Here is a 23,284-nt window from a genome sequence, read left to right as displayed (position 1 = left end):
AACAGCTTTTATTTATTCCCCCCGCTCTCCCCCTTTATTTACACAAGTCATCCCTTTATTGTGCCTTCTGTCGTGTTGATTTGTGATGAAAGTCACCGGGAAGAATGGAGCAATCTAAGACTAAATCAAAACCTGATCGGCATCTTGAACAGACTTGAACGTCTGACCCAAAGTTTCCCCTGTTGATCAAAAACAATCTGATCAGAATACGGCTATTGATAGACGATTGCTACCTGTCTGACCTTCTGCCGTCAGAGCCACAATTGTTTCCCTCCAAGCCTGAAATTTCCTCTTAAACTAGTGCAACATCCAAAGTGAGGCCACCAGCTGATTTAACTGGGTGACTAAATCATTCTGGAGATATTGGTGTCAGATTTATTTATAAAGTCCTTATAAAGTTATTTGCAGAGAACAAAGACTTGTAAACGCAGGTAACACGAGGAGACAGGGACAAGAAATAGAACAAAACACACATAAAAAGCGACGGCAGGATATTGTTGCCAGTTTGCATAGTGATGTTTTTATGAAGTGTCTGTTTTCTCTCCAGCGCCCACATGAGCTACATCGCACGCAATCAGAGCGGGGACGTAACGCGAGCCGACAGACAATAGATGCGGGTACATTTTGACTGTGCGTCTGTAGAGTCGTCTACTTCCAGCGGCCTTGTTGGCAGGTTTCCAGAGCAGCATATGGAGGCTCACTTAAAGCTCGGAATTAGTTTGGCTGCAGGAATAATGGAAGTGACTGATGAATGTTGGAATCCATCATGGACAACATCCAAAAAGAAGATTTGTTTTCTGCTCGGAGTATAATCGAGCAGGATGGGGACTTTATATGTGTGCATGAACGGACGCAGAAGATACGTGCTGTTAGATTACTTCCTGTAATTACAGATGACAAATATTTCACAATGTTTGTATCACACATGGAAAAGTTTAAAGAGTGTTTGTCACCCTGAAAACAGAATAAAAGTAACATGTATATTCTAGTTTCCTGCTCTATTTAAATGCAGCTGTGTGTAATGTGATGTCATCCAATTAAATGTAAAGCAATATCATTAAATTCAATCAACGTGAACATTATGTAATGGTTTAATGTAATGTAATCCAATTTGAATTCATGTATGCAACTAAGTGTTTTAAGGGTGAGGCGCAGCTCTCCAGTATTTATCCACCCCCAGAGTGTATGTGATTGGCTGTAGGTCTCAAGTTGCACCAGCCAATAACAAGAGGGAGGAGGGAATAGTGGCAGTAATGTCATGAAATATAATCTACTCAGTGTTGACAACTTTTTTTCAATAACTGTAGCAAGCACTAGCTCTAAAGGTCGCTAGAAGTCGCCAGATGACGTCATGTGCTAATTTGCATATTGGTGATGTCATCGTGTACTCATTTGCATAACGCTTAGTGGTCGTGAGCACAGCAGCCCGCTACCCTGACTGCCTGCGCAGTGTTGCTACGCACTGAACAAAAGGAGAGAGGAGAGAGCAACTCGGAGCCGTGGAATAGCAATTACTCTGAGCAGCATACATGGGAATGAATAACAATATAATGTATTTCACAGCTCTGAAAATGTCAGTAAATTTGGCGCTAGTCGCCTTTTAAGAAAATAAGTCGCCACAAGGGTCTAATAAGTCGCTAAATCTATCGCTAATCGCTAAGTTGGCAACACTGAATCTATTTTATGTCATTACACGCTGTGTTACATACTTGATTCTGAGTGGTTAATTATCAGTCTGCTTTTGCTCTATAGCAGACCGTTGCTATGAAGAACAGACTGTTGCTAGGTACATGGTTCCATTCCGCTATAACAACCTGCTCACGTAATACAGTCTTGATAAAGTACAGTAATCTTACTTGATGTAAGGTGAACTTCAATCAATATGATGATATAAAATACAGTGTAACATGATCTTATTCAGTGGATTAAATATAATCAGATTTAGATTCAATATAACCCTGACTAATCGAATATAATCCACTAAGTAGTATAATCTAATTTAATTCAGATCATCATATGTAAATGGTTCAATGTGATTAAGTGTGTTAATCCAATGTTATCCCTGTGTTGTAATCAAATCAATGTAATGCATTGGTTCACTGCTTGCTTTTGTTTACTGAACTGCTAAGAATATATTTTAAGCAGTGAATTATAAATGTGATTCAAGTGAAATATGTGTTTTGCATCAGAAAAGTGTCATCTCTGTCCTGTACTTGTCAGTGATTCTTTCTTTATAATCTGCATCTGAGCTCAAAGGAATCAGTTTGCATACAAACTCAGCTCATTCAGCGTGTCTTGTTTTCTACTTGACACGACTTTAGTTCGAGAAAAAGTAACATTAATTTAGTGTACAAACAGCCGTGCATTCCTGTTGCACTTTGATTTATGGTGGCACGATTCCTGGCACCGATTTTTTTGACAAAGATACACGCTGGTTGTTTTGTAGCTGTCAGAGAGGCGGGCTGGAGGGGCTGAAGTGACGGGCCGTGCGTGCTGTACGAGAATATCAACACACAACAGGACTCTTGAGTCTTTGCTGGAACACAGAAGTTTCCAGTATGGTGAAATGAAATCACACAACGGCTGTTTTTGGTCTGTCTCAATTATATATATTTAGACAGATAGTTTTAAACTTATGACTTTCATTAAAATCTACAAGCTGAATCATACAAACACTTGTTAGAGATACAACTACCACACGGACTATCCACATGAAAACAAGTCCAACATTTGGCAGGAGTTCCAGTTAGGGGCCACTGCACTGACCACCAAGTAACAATATTTGACAAAAAATTCAAATAATTTCGTCAAGCTCTTTGGGCAGCATCTTTGCATGAAAGGTGCTATTCTACAGAGCCCAGCTGAGAAAAAAAAGCCTCTACTCTTGGTTTACAAATCTATGAATCTGTGCGCACGGATTTGCAGTCTGTGGGCACGGTTTCATAAACTGTGGGCATGGATTTGTGCTTTTCTTCAGAGAACAAGGAATGGACCATTTCCATGGTGACCGCATCCGCCGTTTAAGTTCAATTTATCTGGATTTATTCAAATCACAATATTGCATTAACTCTACCCTTATATCCAGATATATTTGACTTACTTGGCTCATGCGGTCACCGTGGAAATGGAAATGGAAAATCTTCATCTTTATTTAATTGTCTTTCCTGTCAAATGCTGGCTTTATGTACAAGTGGTTGGCCTATGAGCTGAATGCAATGCCAGGCTTAAAATAATAAAATTGTTTCCTTGAATACCACCCACATATGATTAGGAAGACAGTGCATTGACTTCAACCATCCTAATGTTGCTTAACCCAAACCTAACCCAATCTTAGCAAAACCCTAAACCCGACCTTACCCCAAAGCCACGTCTTAAACCTAAACTTTAATCGTTTACTTCATGAGGTTTGGGGTTTTGTCCCCAAATGGGAGGTGAGTCCCCCATAATGAAAGTGAATGAATATATTTTTGCCCACCAGTTTCCCTAAAAACTATTACACAACACACATACGCAAACTTCTGTGCGCATAAAACACCTGTTTTTAGAAATGAAGGTGCAGAAAATCCAAGATGTATGTAAACTGACTAGTTTGAGTGAAATCCACCCTACAAACAAACTGTAGGGGCTGGACAGGGTGTGGGGCCGAACAAGACTCAAGTCTTGCCAACTTTTTAAGAGCAGTTTAGAGCGATAAAGTAATTGTCTCTTACATTTAAGTGATTGTCTTGTTTGCCGTTAAGAGTGATCAGGATTCTGTCTTTTCGGTCTTGGCCCAGTTAAAGACTGAAAGGTACGCCGGCAGGGGAAGGTGAAGTGTGTCTGTTCTTTTGCAGGAATATATAAAGCAACAAAATGAGTCAGAGAGAGAGATTGGAGGGTAGACAGGAAGGAAAGGTGAGTTGGAGGGTGTCCATGGTTGTAGATGTAATGGTCATCATTGTAAAGTCAATGCTTCCATCTCCCAAAGCAGCCGTTTCCTCTGAGCGCGATCCCCTACGTCCTTGAACGAGACACTGAATCCTGCTCGCTGACTATAACTGTCACTTTTACCCATAATGCCAGCTACATGCCCTAAATGTAAGATGGACAAAGGCGGACAGAAAATGACAAGTAGCCAATAACACAGCCGGCCAGCTTCGATATTGAAAGCGAGACCTTTTCTACCTCAAAATCTGGCACGGATTGAAAGCCAGCAGCGTTCAGCTCAAGGTGAACTCATCAAGGCCGACAACACGGCCAAATAAAATCAACAAACAAGGTCTGGCGATTGCATGATTTAAGAGGGAGGATTTTCTAATCAGAACAAAACCATTTTCATTTTCTGAGTCATTGGAAACATCAAACCTCTACGATGAAAAGATGTTTCTTAGGACCCACAAAGACAGGAAAGAGATGGGTCCCGACTTCAATTTAACCAGAGATTTGGAGTTTTGGTATGATGACTAATTGTGAGCATTTATTCCAAATTTGCAGGAGTTGATCTCACAGTCTATTGTAATTATCCAGTGGTTTTTTTTCAGGTCAATATGACTAAGATACATGTATGTTTTATCAGTTTAAATCTGATGTTTTGGCTCAGCCTCACACAAGGCAGCGTTATTCAAGAGTGACGGCTCATCAAGATGAGTGACAAGTGTGTGGGAGGAAGTGCAGCATTGATAGTGCAGCCTACTTCCTACACCAGGAGAAGACTATTTTACTCTTTCCAAAACCTACTCACTAAACAAGATAGGTGATAAAGGGAGATCCTAAGTTACATTAAAGGAGCAGTGTGTAGATTCAGTGGTATCAAATAATGTTGTACTACTGTATTCCAGATTATCGTTTATTCTCTATTATATGACGTGATTGTCAAGTCGCAGAAATTAGGGATGCACGATATTATCGGCACGTTATCAGTATACAGATTATGGCTTGAAAATGACATATCGGCATCGGCAGATATCGTGAAACTACAGCCAATGAATAGAAGTTAAACTTTCACAACTCTAAACTAGCTAGTTAGCTGTCATTCTCGTCATTTAACAACATAGCCTAAGCAGACGCTAACAGTGTGTAACATGCACAACATCACTGCAAAGGTAACTTACATATTCATGGACGCACACACGATAAAAAGAGTCCGTCCACGATCACTGATGTCTCCGTAGTAGGTGCAGTAAACAAGTCCGGGCATGTCTCCCTCACTGCCGAGTTTTGGAGGGGATGCTGCATTCAGGTGCGCTCAGAAACGTGAGTGATCATACAAGTGACGTTTTGTTCGCCTCTTCCGTCAAGCGTGAAGAAGGGTGCAAAATGTCTGCGTTATAGCAGTTTTTGGCCACTACAATAACAGTAGGCATGATATCAATTCCACTACAGGGGAGACTTGATGTTCTCTGCAATTAGGTGGAAAAAAACATGCGTAATATATCGGTATTGAAATCGGCAATCGGCATAAGGGTTGGAAAATATCGGCACGTTGGATATTGGCAAAAAATCCAATATCATGCATCCCTATTTTAAATGTAAGGTATTTGACAAGCAATTTTACTGCTTCCTAATTAATGAGCACCTGAAATGACAATTGATAGTAAAAACCAGAGAGACATTTCATAATATTAGCTACTGTCAGACAACAGCTAATGCTAGCATTTAACCACTTTCTACATTAGCTTAAAGGAAATTCCTACTTAGCATTTGGTTCACTAGGAATTTACGTCCTCCTTATGTTGTGTTATACTAAAAAACAGTGATGTTACCTCTCAGCCAATTCCCAGCTATGCTGTATTAGCTAGTTAGTGGTTGACGCTAATGTTAGCTGTTGTCTGGTTTAAGCTAATGGGTTAATTTTGCGCTGGCTGGCTTAATTTATTACACTCTATCGTTTAGTTGCTTCAGGCTTAGTTGCCTGGTATGACTGTTAGCACATGGTTGCTAATTTCATCTTAAGTTAGCAAGCTTTCGATAAATATTGCTGCGTAATGAACAATAATGAGTCAGTCAGTTTGCTGGCCCAACCCAGTCTTGTGTAGACAGATATAAGTTAGTCTTTTCCGCACGAATTTCTGATGGAAAACTCATGGCTTGGGCTAAAATAATAAATCAAGGTTGACTTTGTTTTTTCCATTGCCTTTTGGCTCGTCTATTTGTTCTACTTATACTCCAGCTTCTGCTTTTCATTTAATCTTTGTCCTGTTAAGCTCACGATGAAAGAAAAATTACAAGAAGAGAAAAACAAAGAATACTTAAAAAGCAGAGAGAGGAGCTTATTTTCTTTGCCAGTTATTAACCCAGCTACTGCTAATTTAGGCTAAATGCAAACAAGGCTATACACTTTAAATTGACTCTATATTGGGAGATGACTTATTAAGTGTATATTGAGGGAGGAGAGACGAGGACAGAACAACAAGCTGAAAGAGAAATCTGAGGAACAGTGAGTCAGAGAAACTGAAAGAAAAGATGTAGCAGGAGAGAAAAGGAGATGCAGAGATTGCTTCTCATTCATCTAATCTCACAAACAACAGAGTAACGCTGACACCGAGGCAGACAGAGACGACGGGGGAAGAAGAAGAAGAAGGAGGAGAAGAAGAAGAAGAGAAAGCAAGGCAAAGCGAGGAGGATCTTGTTCGGCAGATAGATCACAGCAATACAGATCTATTTACAGATTAGTAATGGTTCTGGCTGCGCGAGTGTGTGTGTGTGTGTGCGCGCGTGCTGGCTGAGCAGTCACGCTCACACAGCAAATATACCATTTTCCTGTTTATCCTCACATCCCCTCGGCACAAATGAAAAAACAAATTGCCACTCTGCAGTTTGTTGCTGATTGGCTGTAATGTGTTTTATTAGTGCAGGTATGTTTGCTCCATCTACAGTCTGAATATGAGACATTGATTGTAAGCGTATTAGCGATTACGTTAATTGCATTAATTGCAATTACAGAAGCAGGATCTGGATGCATTAGGTCTAAATTGCACATGTAGTTGTTTTTAACAAGGTGCAGCAAATGACTCTATAACATAATTGTAACAGAGTGTGTTTTGACTCAAATGCAGCACACTTGAGAGCAGGGGTCCTTGCTAATAGTCTTTAATTAGATTCAGCAGTTACAGGAAAAACAGGCAGGTGAATACACGTTTCAGAATAACTTCTGGCTAAGAGCCTTGGACCGGGCCAGGGGCTCGGGCTGGATGGGCTGAACCAGGAGACAGGCGTGCGCAGTGAGGTCGTGACATCACACGCACAACAGTTTATAGGGAGCAACAGTACCGTGGAAGAGCAGGCAGGAGGCGTGGTTGAGGAAGGAGTGGGTCCAGAACCAGTATAAGCCGACAAACCAGCAGGGAGCAGGTGGGAGGTGAGTCAGGGCTGGTGGAGATTTGAGGAGCCAGCAGGAACACACACACAGTGACAAGGGTGTCTCAAAGCCATAGACAGGAAGCGCAGACAGGAAACAGCAGCGTCGTAAAGGGGGGCACCAAACAGCCAAGGGGAGAGGCAGATAGGAACCAGGAGCGCCGAGACAGAACTCGTGGTCGGGGACAGAAGGCTGAGGTGACTTCGGGATTACAAACTGTGGACATTACGATGTTGAACACATTACATGCTCATTTATGCCGATTTCGCTGAGACCAGGTTGGACTGTTCACAATGATTTGCGTAACTTTATGGTTGCATACTCCAGTTTTGTGGTAAAAGACCAGAATGAAATCCTACATTCATACATTCAAATGTAATTACCAAACTTCTCAACGGAATGGGCAGATATTATTCCCACATCCTGATGAACTGGAGACTCCTTCAGTAACTGAGGAGCGTTCCAGCACAGTTATGAGATGAAATTTTAATGGCCTCCAGGGTACATCGAGTCATTTTTACAATGTAAAAAATACAAATGGTGCCCAGTTACAAGCGAACAAAACAAATATGAATGCTCGATACAGAGTCAGACATAGATATGCAGTGTGTTAGAAGCTGAATCATCTCCCCAGAGGCCTTTTGTGTGTTCAGTTGGAAATGTCCTTTCGCTGCCATCCTCTGCCTTCAAGCTGCCTCTGTAGCCAAGTCTGGTCTTCCCGCCTGCATTCCAAAACTCGGTGCTTCCTTTCTCCAACAATACTGGAAATAAAAAGCACACTGACTAGTAGTAATTGGTACAACTTGAAATATTTTGTACTATGTTGGAGTCCCTGAGCCTCAGGAGGAACACGCTCTTCTGCCGAGTCTTGCACTCTGCCGTATTATTGTCAAATCAGCTGTTTTTGAGCTTTGCAGACGACTCAGAACACTTTACATTTTTACCGCTTCACCCTGAATGGTGACAGGTGTTAGCATCATACACCTCCTATAGGCATTTAGCTTTCTGTGGCAGGATAATTATAACCATAAAGTAGAAAGAAAAATACCTGCAGGCTGCATTGATAAATGAAAAAACATGGACGACGCATCTATTCTACATATTCAGCTCAAAACCCGGAGATCAAAGGTAATCAGAGCATTTATAGCACAAATGGTTATGAGGGCTCATGAGGATGCTTTAAAGATTAAAAAAACCCTGCGGTGAATTTGTGATTTATTATATTTGGTTATGTAAACAAAAATTGACATGCTTCACAGCCGTCAAGCTCCCTCAGGATATACAGAGGAGACTGCACACAATGCACTATAAAGGAGATGTCACAATTATTATTTCTTTATGTTATGTTTAACCCACAGACTGTATAAGAAGATGACATGACAGCTCCCTTAAAGTGAAGCCAAAGTATCTCTATCGCCCCCTGCTGACTGGCTGCAGTATAGGTCATAAAGCCCGCCTCCTCCATGTTAACAGATGGGACATGAGTCAAACTATAAAATCAAAATACACATGCACAAACACAAACATGGTTTCTGTCATTATAGTTAGTTCTTATCATGCTGATTTACACCCAAGTGTTCATTTTTCAGACAAGTTTAGTTTTAATTAGTTATTTGATGCTGTAAAAATGATGATTGACAGCTCTGTTGATAAATACGGCTCCTGCAGCTGATCTGTTCTTGATTAGCAGAGTAGTGGAGAATCTAAAGCAATCACTACAGTCATTGAAGTTTACATATCTGTGACGGTCTGCTTCAGACCAACACAAGAAGCTGTTCTGCTGTTAAATTCACCAACATGCGGTCTCCACTGCACAACTCTGGCTCCAAATGACGTCACTATCGCAAGATGGCAACGCCCGTCGCGGGGGGTATTTTGGCTTCAACTCTGTACATTGAGAGCAGATGGAGATGAGTCGTCCATCTATACATGCAATTATTGGTTTGAGTTGGAAATCAATGATGACCTCATGGCTGCTCTGCCAGAACTAAAGCCAGAATTGTAAAAACGGTATCAAAATATGCAAATACATTCGTGTTATAACACATTATTTCAAGTTTTCCCACTGTTACTCCCCTTAAGGGACTGCACCAAAAATATAATTATTGACTCAGAAAGACATGCAAAAGCAATAAGTTACCCTGAATAATTCAGAATAATATATTAGTTGCAACATCAGACTGTGCTTCCTCCAGACTCTCCCTATGTTTGAATAAGAGCTTAATAAAGGCTTCCACAGCCAGGCAACTTTAGCACGCTGATGCACACATGAGCCACCTTTTTATTTAAAGGTGGTGGTGGCCGGGGCGTATTATGCTAATTTAAAGCTTTATATTTTACTCTGTGATACCTGTGAAGTAGCTTAGCGTATTTCACAGTAAAAAAAAAAAAAAATTCTCACACTGGTGCTCTGTGCAGGCCCTCATACAGCCTCTGCCTGAAACAACTCAGTCAGCTCTGTCCCTTTAAGAAACCCCGCCCCTACAAGCCCGCTTTCTTCTGAATGGCCAGCTCTCTGAAGCCTGCTGAGGCTGCACTTTGTGACGTCACAAAGTACAGTGTGGAGAAAAAAAACAGTGTGAAACCTGGCGTTCACAGCAGACTGAGCTGAGAAGCCAGGGGGATTACTCCAACATACTTTGACCAAGAGATTTGAAACTTCACCCACGTTTAGTACGGACATCCAACATTGTAACATTGTATATATGTCTTAAAGTATGAAATAGCATCATACCCCCTCTTTAACCTTTTCACCTTTCTCCACAGTCCCTAACTGAGTTGCAGAAGAAGACCCGAAGATAACAGTGACTCAGCAGCTTTCTACTTAGACATAGTCTTGATCGTGGGCCTGTTTCTGTCCTGAGATGAAGAACGGTTAATCAGTTGATGGATGAAATCAGAGAATGGATCTGAGCATGTGTTTACTACTTGGTGCTTGTGTTTAAAGACACTTTTTACCACTTAAGTATTTGCAAATAACTTTTATTTTGATAGAAACCAACTCCTCTTTCTTTCTAATTTATCCACTTTGCTCGTCTGGCGTCACCATATGTGCTCCTGCTTTTATACAATTCATCTTATCTTTCCTCAGTTTCAATACGGCTCAATATTGTGATTAACGTTTAAACGCTGAATTGGTTTTTAATTATGTTGTGTGTAAGTATAATTTTATAATGTTTACCAAAGGAATGTGAATGTTGCCTGTTCATTAAAGGCTGCTTAGACTTAATTATTTTTCTGGTGAGATGCCATTTCAGAGACAGCGACTGTTTTATTCTCAGAAGCTGAAAGACGGAAATTCCGCCGTATTGTAGCTGGAAGGAAGGAAGGAAGGAAAAACCAAAAAAAATTCCCTTTAATCACTAAAATGTAACCCCTTCCTTTTTTTTTTAAAGATTGCTTTTTTGGCTTTTTATGCCTTTATTTTAGAGAGAAGACAGTGGATGGTGGTGGAGATGGGGGAAGAGAGAGTGCATCGAGGACTATGGCCTCTGTATATGGGTGCCGATTTAACCGCTGAGCCAAACCGGCGCCCAATTTAAACCCTTATTAAAACCATGTTGCTTTGCTTAGTCATTGATTATGATTATTATGAAGATTATGCCATGCCAGTATGCTTTGAGGCAATGACAAGACAATGATCATCAAGTCCAGAAGAGTCCACAAGAGATAAAAAGTTCTGGTAAAAGTTCTAAATTTTGGATGGAGGCCTACATTCGAACTCTGCAATTAGACAAGTTCAGCCAATTAAACTGGATCAGGCTGCTATAAGGTTTAATCTGCCGCAGTGCTCTCTGTTCAGCAGCTGTCTGACATATGGAGGCCGTGAGAAGTTATATTTAATTGTTAGAGTTGCTCTAAGTTATCTATCGGCTGGGTGGGTGTTGGGTTGGGTTACTGAGGCGGTCACTCTCCTCCCCTCGCTGCTGAAGAAGATAAGAGCTGAAAAAACCACAAATGTGTCAGAAAAACACCCCAACTCACCCTCAGTTATAAGGACGCACACTGGTCACAATGACTGACTCAAACTCGCTGTAAGTATGGCAGAATTTTCACTGATATTTTCACTCAAAAAAATTAATTCAGTAAAAGTGACCCATAGAAAATGTATTTCAGTGATAAGAAGCTAACAGAAGACGAGGATGGTGGTCCTAAAAGAAGCAAAAAGAAGCAAAAGAAGGAGGATTCATGGCAGCCGGAGGGAAACAGGGACCCTTTTGCTATGGTTAGTGTACTTGATACAATGTGGACGCTCATTAACTTGTCTTTAGTGTTCGAATCACACATGAAACAGCTACACTACCAGTCAAAGGTTTGGACACACTTTCCCATTCACTTGTATGAGAAAATGTGTCTGTAATGTCTGTACAAATGACCACCTTTCACTGTGAAGATCAAGCTAACTAACTGTGACAGTCGAATATTAATGATACTGGGAAGTATTTTTTACTCACGTGTCCTTGCCTGTCTCTTCCTGTCCTGAAGCTGGACTCTCTTCCAGAGAAGAAGCAGCAGGAGATCCAGAGAGCCCTCCACCTTTTCTCACTGGGCCCAAGTCTGCCAAAAACCCTGGAGCAGGCCAAAAAACACACATACCGCTTCTGGGACACACAGCCTGTCCCCAGACTGGGTGAGAAATAATTCCTCTTTCAGAAATGATCTGCCAGAAAGCTCTAATAACCAAAGCAGCGGCTGGAGCAAAAGTTTGAAATAAAATACTCATTCTATATGTGCAGGAGAATTAGATGAGAAGATTTACACCAGGTTTATATCTGTCCTTTTAATATACTGTAAGCTTAACATCTACAGCAGCAGCCGGCTAGCTAAGCTTAGCAAAAAGCTAAAAAGAAACAGCTAGCTTGCCTCAGTGCAATGCTAAAAAAATATACACGCTTCTAAAGCTCTCTTATTAACACAGTGTATCTTGCTTTAAACGTTCATAAACATAACAATGAATAAAACATGAACATGCACGTCTGTGCTTGGTACAAACATACTAGAAGACCTTCACTTTTCTCTGGGCATTTGCCAAGCAACCAACAGAGTCTCCAGGAAGTTAGCTAGTTTCTGCTTCTAGCTAAAAAAAATGTGACTCAAAACTCACTGTAAAATCATAATTTTTACACTTCAGGTTAAACTAACAAGATCTAACATGTAAAGTAATAAGCTAAAGAATTTTTAAATGGATTTTGTCATTTTGGAGCTAGCCCAGCTGTTTTCACGTTCCCAGCCTTAAGGCTAGGCCACACTAGGCTTAGCTAGCCAGCTGCTATATGTAGCTTCATATTACACAGACAGACACGAGAATGGTTTCAATTTTCTCAACCAATGCTCTTTGACAAAATATAAAAGTTTATTTCTCAAGAAAAGTTTTCTTCATTTGTGTCCTCAGGTGACAGTAATGTGACTCCTGGCCCCATAGTAGAGGTTGAAATCAGTGTCCGTAAGGAGCCCTTCTCTCTTCCTCAGGGTTTCTCCTGGGACACCCTGGACCTGAGCAGCCCTGCGGTGGTAAGTTATTTATTAAGTTCACACCAACCTGCCACATTTTATTTTTTCAGAGGTAAAGACTTGTGCCGTACTCTAGGGTAGAAGTTGCAGTTGGCAATTATTTGTGTGAGGTTCAGAAAGAAATGACACTTTGCTAATTCAGTGCTCTTTAATCTATTATTTCAGTTGAGAGAGCTCTGCACTCTACTAAATGAGAACTATGTTGAAGAGGACGACAACACTATCAGATTTGACTTCTCTCCAGACTATCTGCAGTGGTAAGCAACAAGCTGGCACGTGTGGTCTCTCTTGGTCTCAAAATGTTTAGTGCACATTAGCAAAACTTTCGTTTGTAACCTTTTAACCTCTATCTTAAGTCAATGTAGACTGAGTGCACTTGCCCTGCTTAGGGCATTAGTTTAGCATCTTTGGAAATATACTTGTTAACTTTTGGGCAGACAGTCAGGCTATAGGCAGCTAGCAGGCAGTTAGCTTAAGTAGCCCAAAGACTGAAAAAACAGTGGGAAACAGGTATCCTAGAGCTGTTTTATCTTGAGTATTTTTGGTGATGAGTACGCTTCCATTGTAGACTCTATACTTTGCCTGGCCAAGAAATAAGTTTTAAGACTTTAGCTTTTTCAGGAATAAACAAAGAGTTATGAAGTGTTAATATAAAAACTTCAGAGGTACTGCCATTGTGTCCGTAGCTAAGCTAGCAGGCTGCTAGCTGTAGCATTACTTCTAATGCACCGATATGATGTTAATACAGTTTTTCGCATCTACACCTTCAAACTGCAAAGTGCAGCTGCAACATATTTCTTTTAGCATCTGCTAAATTTTTCCAACTGAGCTTTCAACCCTGACTTTTATCCGTGGTCTACACAAATGGCCTCTGTCTCCGCCCTAAGGGAACATTTATATAAAAACATAACAAGATTGCCTAAAAAAAAATAAAACTGCTTTAGCTATTCATTCACTCTGGTCCTCTCATGCTCAGTGCTATTCTTGGAAATTGACCTTAATCAGAGTTTATTGAGCTGCCCCTTTACATTTTATTCACAGAGTCACATTGAAACCAATGTCCTTCTTTTCCTCTTAAGGACTTTGCAACCGCCTAACTGGCTGGCTCACTGGCACTGTGGTGTGCGAGTAGACTCCAATAAGAAGTTAGTCGGCTTCATTGCTGCTGTTCCTGCAGATGTCCGAATCTATGAGACGTGAGTATCTCATGTATTTACGCAAAGATGTGTGTATTAGCATTCAGAGCACATTCCAACAAAACTGTAGCAATTTTCCTGTAAATTTCTCAAAGTAAATGTTCAAAACATCCTCTGCAGGGAGAAGCGGATGGTGCAGGTCAAATTCCTGTGTGTTCATAAGAAGCTGCGCCTCAAGCGGATGACTCCCGTTCTGATCCGGGAGCTCACCAGACGGGTCAACCAGCAGGGAATCCACCAGGCAGTCTACACAGCTAGGATAGTGCTGCCCACACCGCTCAGCTCCTGCAGGTAGGAGCTGCGACAGTGTTGATTCATCCTTTGCTGAAAGTGAAGCCACTTTGAAACTTTTTTTCAATTTGTATTTTCAGATGAAAAGTAAGTTCTGACTTGAAAAGAAAGTTTTATAGGTCTCAAGTGCGTCCGATGGATTTTGGTATTTCTCGCGGCGGTTCTTGTTTTTGCTTTATCTTCTTGTTTAAGCAGCAGAGTGCAATTGGAGAAATGTCACATATTATAAGACTCAGTCCATCTTTAGGAACACTTGAATCAGTACAGTATGACTACAGTAGTGTAGCTTGCTCATGCTGCCAGGCTGCTTTCAATAAAAGCTGATCAAACTACTGTCGTTTTTAGGGTTAAAGTAGCAACCTCCGTTTTGTAGTCTCTGGCTGTAGTTGCAGAGATCTAATTGCATCTTTGCTGAGGGGTTTGTACTCATTTGACATACTGACATGTTTGTTTATTCTCTTTGGATTTGCACTTAATTTGTCTGTAGTTACCAATCTTTATTTGTTTGTTCGGCCTAAATAACCAGTCGTAACTAAGCTTTGACTCGAGAAAACACCGCTTCTGCCTTCTCTTTTTTAACCCCAGTCTGGTTTGGCCCCTGCTTGGGATTTTTCCCGGGAATGTCGACTAGATACTCAATTCCTAAGACCAAAGATTTCTGTGAATCCAAACTAGCCATTGTATTATTGACAATTGTGTTAACTCAATTATATGTATTTGAATGAAAATCTTGGAGAACACATCTTTAAGTAAATAATTAATAAGATTTTTCTCTCATAGCTTGAATTGTTGCTTTTTCAGTCATAAATATTTAACGTTCCTTCAGTTTTGAAACAAAGGGTTTAGAGTCTTTAATACTATGAAGAATTGAATAAAACATTATGTTTCTTTTTCTGATTACAGGTGTAACTCTCCTGTCTTTTATAGTATGATTTTTATTTCCTCTAAACAAGTATTACAATTGGGGCTGCAAATAAGCTACATTTTTCTACCTTCACTTTCTCTACCAATAAACAAACTTGTAGATACTGGCATCGCCAACTGAATCCCCGAAAGCTGACGGAGGTGGCCTACCCCGGTGTGAGACAGAGCACGAACCTGCAGAGAGCTCTCAAATTCAACCGTCTGCCGCAGGTTAGTTTGTGCTGCCACCTAGAGGTGAAAACACATGAGTGCCCTTACAGTCTGACTTGACAGAAATGTTGGACTTTCCTCCTGCTTCTCCAAGGTGCCAAAGACATCCAGCCTGCGCCCTATGACTGAAGAAGACATTGAAGGGATACACTCTCTACTCACGGAAAACCTCCGCAAGTTTCACCTCAGCCCCGTCTGGTCTTTGCAGGATGTAGAGCACTGGCTGCTGCCGAGGAAGAATGTGATCGACACCTATGTGGTGGAGGTCTGATTTTACAATCGGTCAACCTAAGTGTATCTATGTTTAATTTTTCTAAGGAGAGGGAAGAGCTTTTAAACTTACCTTCCATCCGCACACAGGGTGACAATGGCACACTGACAGGCGTGGTGAGTTTCCATACGGTCTCCTACAAGGTCCTGAATCACCCGGTCCACACCGACCTGAGAGTGGCTGTCCTACTCTACGCTGCCTCTACTGCCACTGATCCCGTCGACCTCATGGAGGACACACTGGTGCTGGCTAAATCTGTGAGTGTGTCAGAATGGAAATCCTGCTAATTTAAAGAGTTGACGATGTGTTTTACAAGATAGGTTAGGTTTGTTGTCTGTTATGACTAAATGAATGCTCTTCTTCCTCACTGACAGAAAGGTTTCGACATCTTCTCTGCTCTTGACGTGATGGACAACAAGAGCTTCCTGGAGAAGCTCAAGTTCAGCGTCCATGACTCAAGCCTTCATTACTACCTGTACAACTGGATGTGTCCTAATATGAGCCCAGACAAGGTACTGAATACTGTGATGCTCTAAAAGTAAATAGGATAGATTTAAATTTGTTGTTCCAATATGACAGATATATCTTTTAGCTACAGTTTAGGAGGGATGAGGATATACAAATAAGCTTTATTTTACTGTATTGTCTTGATTAATTATAATGTACACTTCCTTTAATTGCTGCAGGTTAATAGTATTTGACTCATATTTTACAGGTGGGTTTGGTGTTACCCAACTAACTTTCCACTGAAAGAAGAGGGACTATGGAGAGGAAAGGACCGGAGTGATTGGCAGGACATCAAACTGCATCACCAACACGAATTTGGGTTTAAAATGAAAACTGGCAAACTGTAAAAAAAAAAAAAAAAACACAGTCATGAATCAATAAAACAAATAAAGACAAAATTCTATTTGTAAATACATTCATCATAGGGATGTCAGTGATTCACTGGGCCAGGAACAGATTGTTTCTGACATGATGGAGAATCGAGAAAACTAATTTAAGCAGTTTAGAAAGTGTGTGTGTGTGTGTGTGTGTGTGTCAGTCTCTGGTTACTTCAACAGGCTATTCACATAACCTCTTGTAACATGACACCTAATATTAGAGTGACCATTTCACAAATCAGATTAAAGGACAAGATCATCAATCATTCTCGCACACACACACACACACACACACACACACACACACACACACACACAACCTATTACATATTCCCGTACAACCATTTCATTGTGCATGCCGCCGATGCACAATGTCAGGCTTAAATGCAATCAGTTTAAATGTCATGTACACATGATATGGATATAGAATGCATGTTTATGACCACAGGCAGTGTGTCTACATGTCAACTCTTTATTGATGGCTACGTTTAGACCAAAGAAATTTATATACAATAACTTATGCTCTATTATATCTAAATTTAATATCTTAAAGTTCAAAAGGACACATCATCTGGCCTTAATAAACATAGTTATCTGCTTATAATTGACTGGTTATATTTGAGGAGTAGGTCAAGTTACAGCATGTACATACAGCACAACACCCATGAATAACTACTTCAAGGTATACAGCATGCAATAAAAGCATGAGGTACATACATTGTCTACACAATTGCAGCAGGGGGCAGTGTAACCTTACAGTAAATTGAGCCTTTTTATGGTGTACCATAGACTGTATAAAAAGATATATATCTATATCTATATATACACAGTCATTGTTGTGTATGAACAGAGAATGGTGCCTTCATGTCTGTCAAAAAAAGCAATGACAAAGTTCACAAAAAAAAGTAAACATTATTACAGTGCCCCACTTACAAGAAACATTTACTGTCTGTAGATGGCGCCAAGATGGTTATACATATCAGAAAACATCCTTGCCAATGCCAATAGATCTGTGATGGGTCAATATCATCCAATAATATTGGATGACCGATAAATATCAATTGAGCTCTTGTCTTATTTGTTACGTATTACGGATCATCAGGTAAATGTAGGCCTTCTTTACTACTATATACGTGTTATCCCTCTGAGATGTAGGTAGAAATATGAAATAGCACCCACAAGAAATGCATTGGTAAAGACAAGTATCTAAAACGTTCTCATGTGGGTGTAACTGATCATGTTTCAGTGGCACCTACCTACTTAAATTTTTAGTGTAGCCTGCTTCAGAAAACCCCTCATCAACATGTCATAACTGGGACGAAAGGGGCGTTAACCTGTGGAACATGAACGCAGCACCGCTCTGAGTTTGGACCAATCAGAAGCGAGAGAGCATTTTAAGTTTGAAGTTAGTGGACCTGGATCTGCCAACAGAAGCTCACACAGTCTGCTGCCGCCTCTGCACCCTGCAGCACAGGCAGGACAGAACCGTGTCTCTCTGCGGTTTCATTTTCAGTGGAAGATGATAAAGGAAAGCTGAATACTGTTTTCCGTAGAAGTGAAGTGTAAATGATTGTCTATTTTTTATCTTTCATTCGTGTCGAACGCGCTCGTGCTGGCAGAACGTTAGTCTGTGACGTGCTGCGGTTAACGTTAGCAGTGTCAGGAACTTTACAAAACATCACGTAAGCTAACGTGGTGTTAAAACCTCACAGTTGTTACGCTATATTTTGTTTAAACAGCTGTCTTACACGTACTTCCTGGGATGTTGCGTTTGCTGACGCTTGTGTAGACCTTCATAAAGAATTACAGGTAAGATATTTACAGTATAAATTATAGTATAACTTTGTAATACGTGTCTTGTTACAGTGTAACTTTCTGTGCAGGTACTCAGGTTGATTGGATGCATTAGCAGAAAGTGTTAGCTTTTATGGGTGTATAAGGAAATACTCATTTGTGACACTTTTTTTTCTTTCTCGGTATGATGCCTAGTGTTGTGTCGAAACGCTGTGACACACACACTCATCAGCTGTCATTGCATTAGTCAGTTTAGCTTCCTTCCTCATTTATTAACCTAATTCTCACGATGACAGTAGAAAGCGGAGGAAACCAGGCGACCCTCCTGCTGTTTGTTCTTGCATCTGAAAAACCGACTTCCTATTTACACTGTTCGGTTAAGTCTTTGCACAACAGCATCCTGCAGGAACACTTGATATTGCACTGCATTTATTTTATTCATTTATTTATGCACTTCCTTTGTCAAGGCAGCCTCTGTGTGTCGTATCAAGTGACAGTACGTCCAAGCCAGCTGATGTTATCCTTTCACCCACTGTCCCACTTTTGACCCGTAAATTGGTCAACAGAGACTTGCTGAGTCGAGCTTGTCTGCCCTATTTCCACAAGTAAGGCTGATCCCTAGACGGCTATCCAGCCCCTTTGCAAACAGTGACAGGGAGGGGAGAGCGTTTGCGGCTGTGTTCTGCAAAACCACCTGTGAAAACAAACTGATAAGGGCTTTGCAGTCACTATGTATCTTATTTTCCGTCTGAAAAAAAGTGACAATAATGCCACTGAGACTGGATAATGTAAGTACTTATGAATCAAAGTCATGTTTATCTCTGTCAGACTGCCACAGCTATGCAAATACATGCAAACTTCCTGGGTTATGTGTACATACGAGAGGGAGGCTTGTCTGATTTCCTTTGAAATATGGTGACTGTACTCACTGTGAGGTGTGTTTACTCATTGTGCATTTCTTTCAGCAGTCATTTTCCTATGAGTCTAACTCGGCCTGGCTCTTATGGTGTGTGAATTCAGGCGTATGTCAAAAAAATGGATTTAAGGAAGAAAAATAGTTACAGCTTACAGTTTAAAACACTGTCTAAAAGTGTAAAAAAATATACCCCTGAAAGAGTTCACTTACTTCCTATCTTCCTTAAAGCGCAATCATTTCCTTTTAGCTGCCACTTTTTTCTAATAAGGTGAATATATTAAAACTCATTGAAGCTTCGGGCTACGGTATTTGAGGTTTGCCAGACTGTAATTTTCCCCCTGACTTCAGGGCCTGTGTCACAACAGGTTTTCCACAAACCTTCCTCAGAAAACTGCTGCTGTTGTGCAAGTCAGGAAAAAAAACTGATGGGACGCCTTGATAAGACATTCAGTGAGGCACTGAGCAGGACAGCACATGTTTGTGTTTCTCTTTAACTCATTAATAAGAAAGCATGCTGCTTTGTGTTGCTGTTGTGTTGGGAAATAACATAAAGTTTAAGGGTGAAGCACAGGCGCCACTGAGCGTGTGCAGAGCAGCTGGAGCAGAGCAGAGGGAGTGGCTGTTTTTTTTTCTCTCTTCTGCCCATATAATTCTGCTGCTCTTTACCTGCCTCTTCTGTGGACCATGTTAAGACCCCAAACAAAGAGACAGGCGCTCCATTGTTGTTGAACAGAAGTGAGCGGTAAGTGTTATCATTCACCTGAACGCCTCTTGTCGTCATGTTGCCCCTGCAGGGATCTTGTTACCCAACACAGGAGAGGAGAGAGGCGTGCCTTAGATGAGGGCGACTGGCTTGTTTGACGCTGCAGCAACTTGCTATTAATATTTTGCATCAGAGCAATGATGAGGGAGAAGATGCTTCAGTACCTAGTTGTTTTTAGCTTCTGTGACAACCACTCCTAGAGCTTTGGATCAGTTAAAGGCCACTATCTGGCTTTTCATCCTGGTTCCTGGTTCGAATCTCGGTTCGGACGAAGTCGGCCTTTCTTTGTGGAGTTTGCATGTTCTCCCTGTGCATGCGTGGGTTCCTCCCAGTCCTAAGACATGCTCGTTAGGTTAATTGGAGACTCTAAAAGTCGCCCGTAGGTGTGAGCATGAAAGGTTGTCTGTCTCTATGTGTCAGCCCTGTGATTGACTGCCGATCAGTCCAGGGTGCACCCCGCCTCTCGCCCAATGACAGCTCCCCGCGACCCTGAACAGGCTAAGCGGTATAGATGATGGATGGATGGAAGTTTGAGTGCTGGTTTCGTGCACTGGGCGAATGTACCTCCCACAGAGTAAAGCTTAACAGAAAAGTAATTGAAGGGGTGTTAAATAAACCCTGTCGTTAAATTAGGATTGTAATTTAGATTTAAACGGGTAATTAAGGTTTTAACAAGGTTTTAAAGGCAGAGTACTAAAATAAGGGCAATTGTGCACTACGAAATGTCTCAGTTAAAGTTGCAAAGATCTACAGTCATATCCAGTTTTGGATCGGCCAATGGATGCAGAGATTGTTGGATTGCTGTCCTCCACTGCTTTGCAGAAGAATTTCCTCTTTGTCATTTAAAGTATGACGCCTTTCTGCACCTGGGAGTAAAACATGGCTCTATATAATCTTTGAATTGTCTTACAAACTAAGGAAAGCATTTTTCTATTGTAGTAGATATTGTTTAACATTTAACTATCTTGATGCAGCTGCAAAATTGGTCTGCAAAAAGAAGGTACACCCACTTTACCCACTCTGTCCCCTCTTAGAAAGCTCTGATGTCAGCTGCACAGCCAAGAAGTTCTGCCCTACAAATATTTATACAAAGCAAAAGTGATGTAACACTTAATAGGAACTCCACAGGGAACTGTGCTACAGTTAACCCACATGCTAATCTTTGCTAAGACATTTATAAACTTAGCTAGCAGTAAGAGTGGATAGCTCCCAGTCTGTAATTTGGTCAGCATGAAGGCTCACTTCACTGACGTCTTATACTGCTGTAATATTTGCATTGCACAAAGACATATGGTTATGCTTTGAGACTTTTATTTGATTTGTGCACACATGATGGTTTCCATGCACAGGGGAAGCACGAGACCTCTCTCCAAACTGCATTCAGCTCAGTGTCAGAGCTGAAGTTGATCCGACACCATTGTGTATGGAAATAAAGTCTTGGAATGAAATATCAAAGAGTGTTTTGAATGTGGGTTCAAAAAGAGTGAGTTTACGGGCCGCCTTTTCTGTGCATGTCCACCAGGGTTTTAGTGCCTTTGTACCCATGTGAGTGACAGATGTTGCCATTAAACATTCATTAATAAAACATGCAGAAACAGATGTATCTTTGTAAGCCATATGTAGGGACATTGTGAAAGCATTGTGTTTTAACAAAGCAGAATTTTAATGCAAACTAAAAGGAGGGAGTAAAGGTGGCCTTGAGTTTATCCTGAAGGGACAAGTTTGCAAAGAAGTATTCAAATGATGCGGCCCTCGTTGTGCGTACTCGTGGAGTTTTATTGTAAGTCACAGTCTGTTTGTAAATGTATAATTGTAACCTTCCCTGGAACTGAGGAACCAGTTGAATTTTTTGGTTCAATCAGTGTGAATATCTGTCAACTTTCAGGGCTTGGTAAGTAGCCACCTCAACAGCAATCGACATCAACAGTCACTGCTAGGATTAAACAAACAAGTAAATAACACATCAGTTAGCTTTATAGGTGCTTATAGGCAGATCTAGTTTACCTTTGGACAGAGCCCCAAAGCTGCTTTAGCATAGTTTGTATTTAAGAAGTGGATGCAGCAGCTATGACCTCATCCATTGGATTGTGGACTTGTGTTTGAATTCTTGAGCTCGGCACATTAGCTGCCTGCGCCATCTCATCTTTGGGGGGGGGGTTTGAACCACAATTAACCATAATATGATGAGAGGGTGGATACACATTGCTACGTCTCTGACCTGGTTGTTCTACATCCTGGTCAATCACATGTAACCACGCCCCAAAACATTCAGAATCCCTTGAATTGCCAATATGATTTTCAGCCTTTATGCTAAGCTAAGCTAACCGGCTGCTGGCTGTAACCTCCTCTTTGCCGTAGAGACATTAGAGTGGTATCAATTGTCTGTTCTTACTCTTGGTAAGAGAGTAAATGTTGGCTGTCACAAACCCACTGCAGTGTTATAAGCAACAGGTTAAATACCGTATATATTTTATGCAGCATTTAAGGCATTTTATATTGATCTCATATTGATCTTTGCAGGACACAGAAAGGTAAAGGGCCTCACTTCAACTCATCATACAGTTCTTCCATTTCAGTTTTAGTCATCATTAAATGGTTAATACCACCACTACTGTTAATGCTCCATAACCCATCCCCCCTGCAAGACAGGACACCCCCTCAACCCCTCCGCCCCCTGCTCAGCAGCATTCCAGCTGGCCAGATGGTGTCTGCTCTGCACAGCGGACACCAGAGAGAGAGAGAGAGAGAGAGAGAAACCCCACGAGCAGGATTCTCTGGGTGAGACATTCCTCCCCCCTCCTCCCACTCATGTCGCCCTCTCCCTCTCTGTTCAGTCTTGTGTGTATCTAACAGGCGAACCATTCTGGGGATGAAGTCCATGTTGATAAGTTGTTGACAAACGGAGAAATCGCATTAAAGGGCTGCTAGGGAGAGACGGCTCCGACTGTAGTTACTCTGCTGTGAAGTGTGAGCAAGAAAAACAGCAGAATTAACTCATTTCTGTTTTTAAGACATAGATGATAAAAAATGTATGCATGCATTGAATAATTATTCACCTGTGACAAACTTACTTTGAAAGGAAATATAAGGTGAACCAAAGTATTTTTTGGAACTTTGAATTTTTAAGGTGTTTATTTTACATGCTGTGCAAGTGCGTGCATGTTTGGAGAAAGTGGCCACAGGAACTG

General features: G+C 41.1%; 2 protein-coding genes across 2 annotated transcripts in view; both read left to right on the top strand.

Moving 5' to 3' along the window:
• Positions 1 to 11,310: 11,310 nt before the first annotated feature.
• LOC138593818 (glycylpeptide N-tetradecanoyltransferase 1-like) lies at positions 11,311 to 16,478 on the top strand. The gene is made up of 12 exons (XM_069664901.1): positions 11,311 to 11,370; positions 11,453 to 11,561; positions 11,822 to 11,966; positions 12,729 to 12,847; positions 13,013 to 13,104; positions 13,927 to 14,043; positions 14,164 to 14,334; positions 15,360 to 15,468; positions 15,563 to 15,733; positions 15,829 to 15,996; positions 16,114 to 16,251; positions 16,455 to 16,478. Exons 1-12 carry the CDS (start codon positions 11,351 to 11,353, stop codon positions 16,476 to 16,478), a joined length of 1,383 nt encoding a protein of 460 aa, XP_069521002.1. The 5' UTR covers positions 11,311 to 11,350.
• A 1,607-nt stretch (positions 16,479 to 18,085) lies between these two features.
• Positions 18,086 to 23,284, top strand: part of svild (supervillin d) — a 49,017-nt gene continuing 43,818 nt past the window's right edge. Inside the window, exon 1 of the mRNA XM_069664190.1 lies at positions 18,086 to 18,432. The gene's annotated coding sequence lies outside the window, so the exon portion shown is untranslated. The remainder of the gene's footprint in view (positions 18,433 to 23,284) is intronic.

The sequence above is a fragment of the Semicossyphus pulcher genome, unplaced genomic scaffold, assembly GCF_022749685.1.
Source record: "Semicossyphus pulcher isolate SPU_LCO1_2020_fin unplaced genomic scaffold, fSemPul1.0.p SCAF_16, whole genome shotgun sequence".
Classification (NCBI taxonomy): Eukaryota; Metazoa; Chordata; class Actinopteri; order Labriformes; family Labridae; genus Semicossyphus; species Semicossyphus pulcher.
Note: the sequence above shows the minus strand (reverse complement) of the source record. Positions and strands in the feature narration are given on the sequence as shown.

Bases quoted from the DNA above. Each gene is read 5' to 3' on its own strand.
- LOC138593818 (XM_069664901.1), top strand. From the start codon at position 11,351: ATGACTGACTCAAACTCGCT. The intron at 13,105-13,926 runs GTAAGCAACAAG...TTTCCTCTTAAG, and splicing joins TCTCCAGACTATCTGCAGTG to GACTTTGCAACCGCCTAACT. The intron at 15,997-16,113 runs GTGAGTGTGTCA...CCTCACTGACAG, and splicing joins CACTGGTGCTGGCTAAATCT to AAAGGTTTCGACATCTTCTC.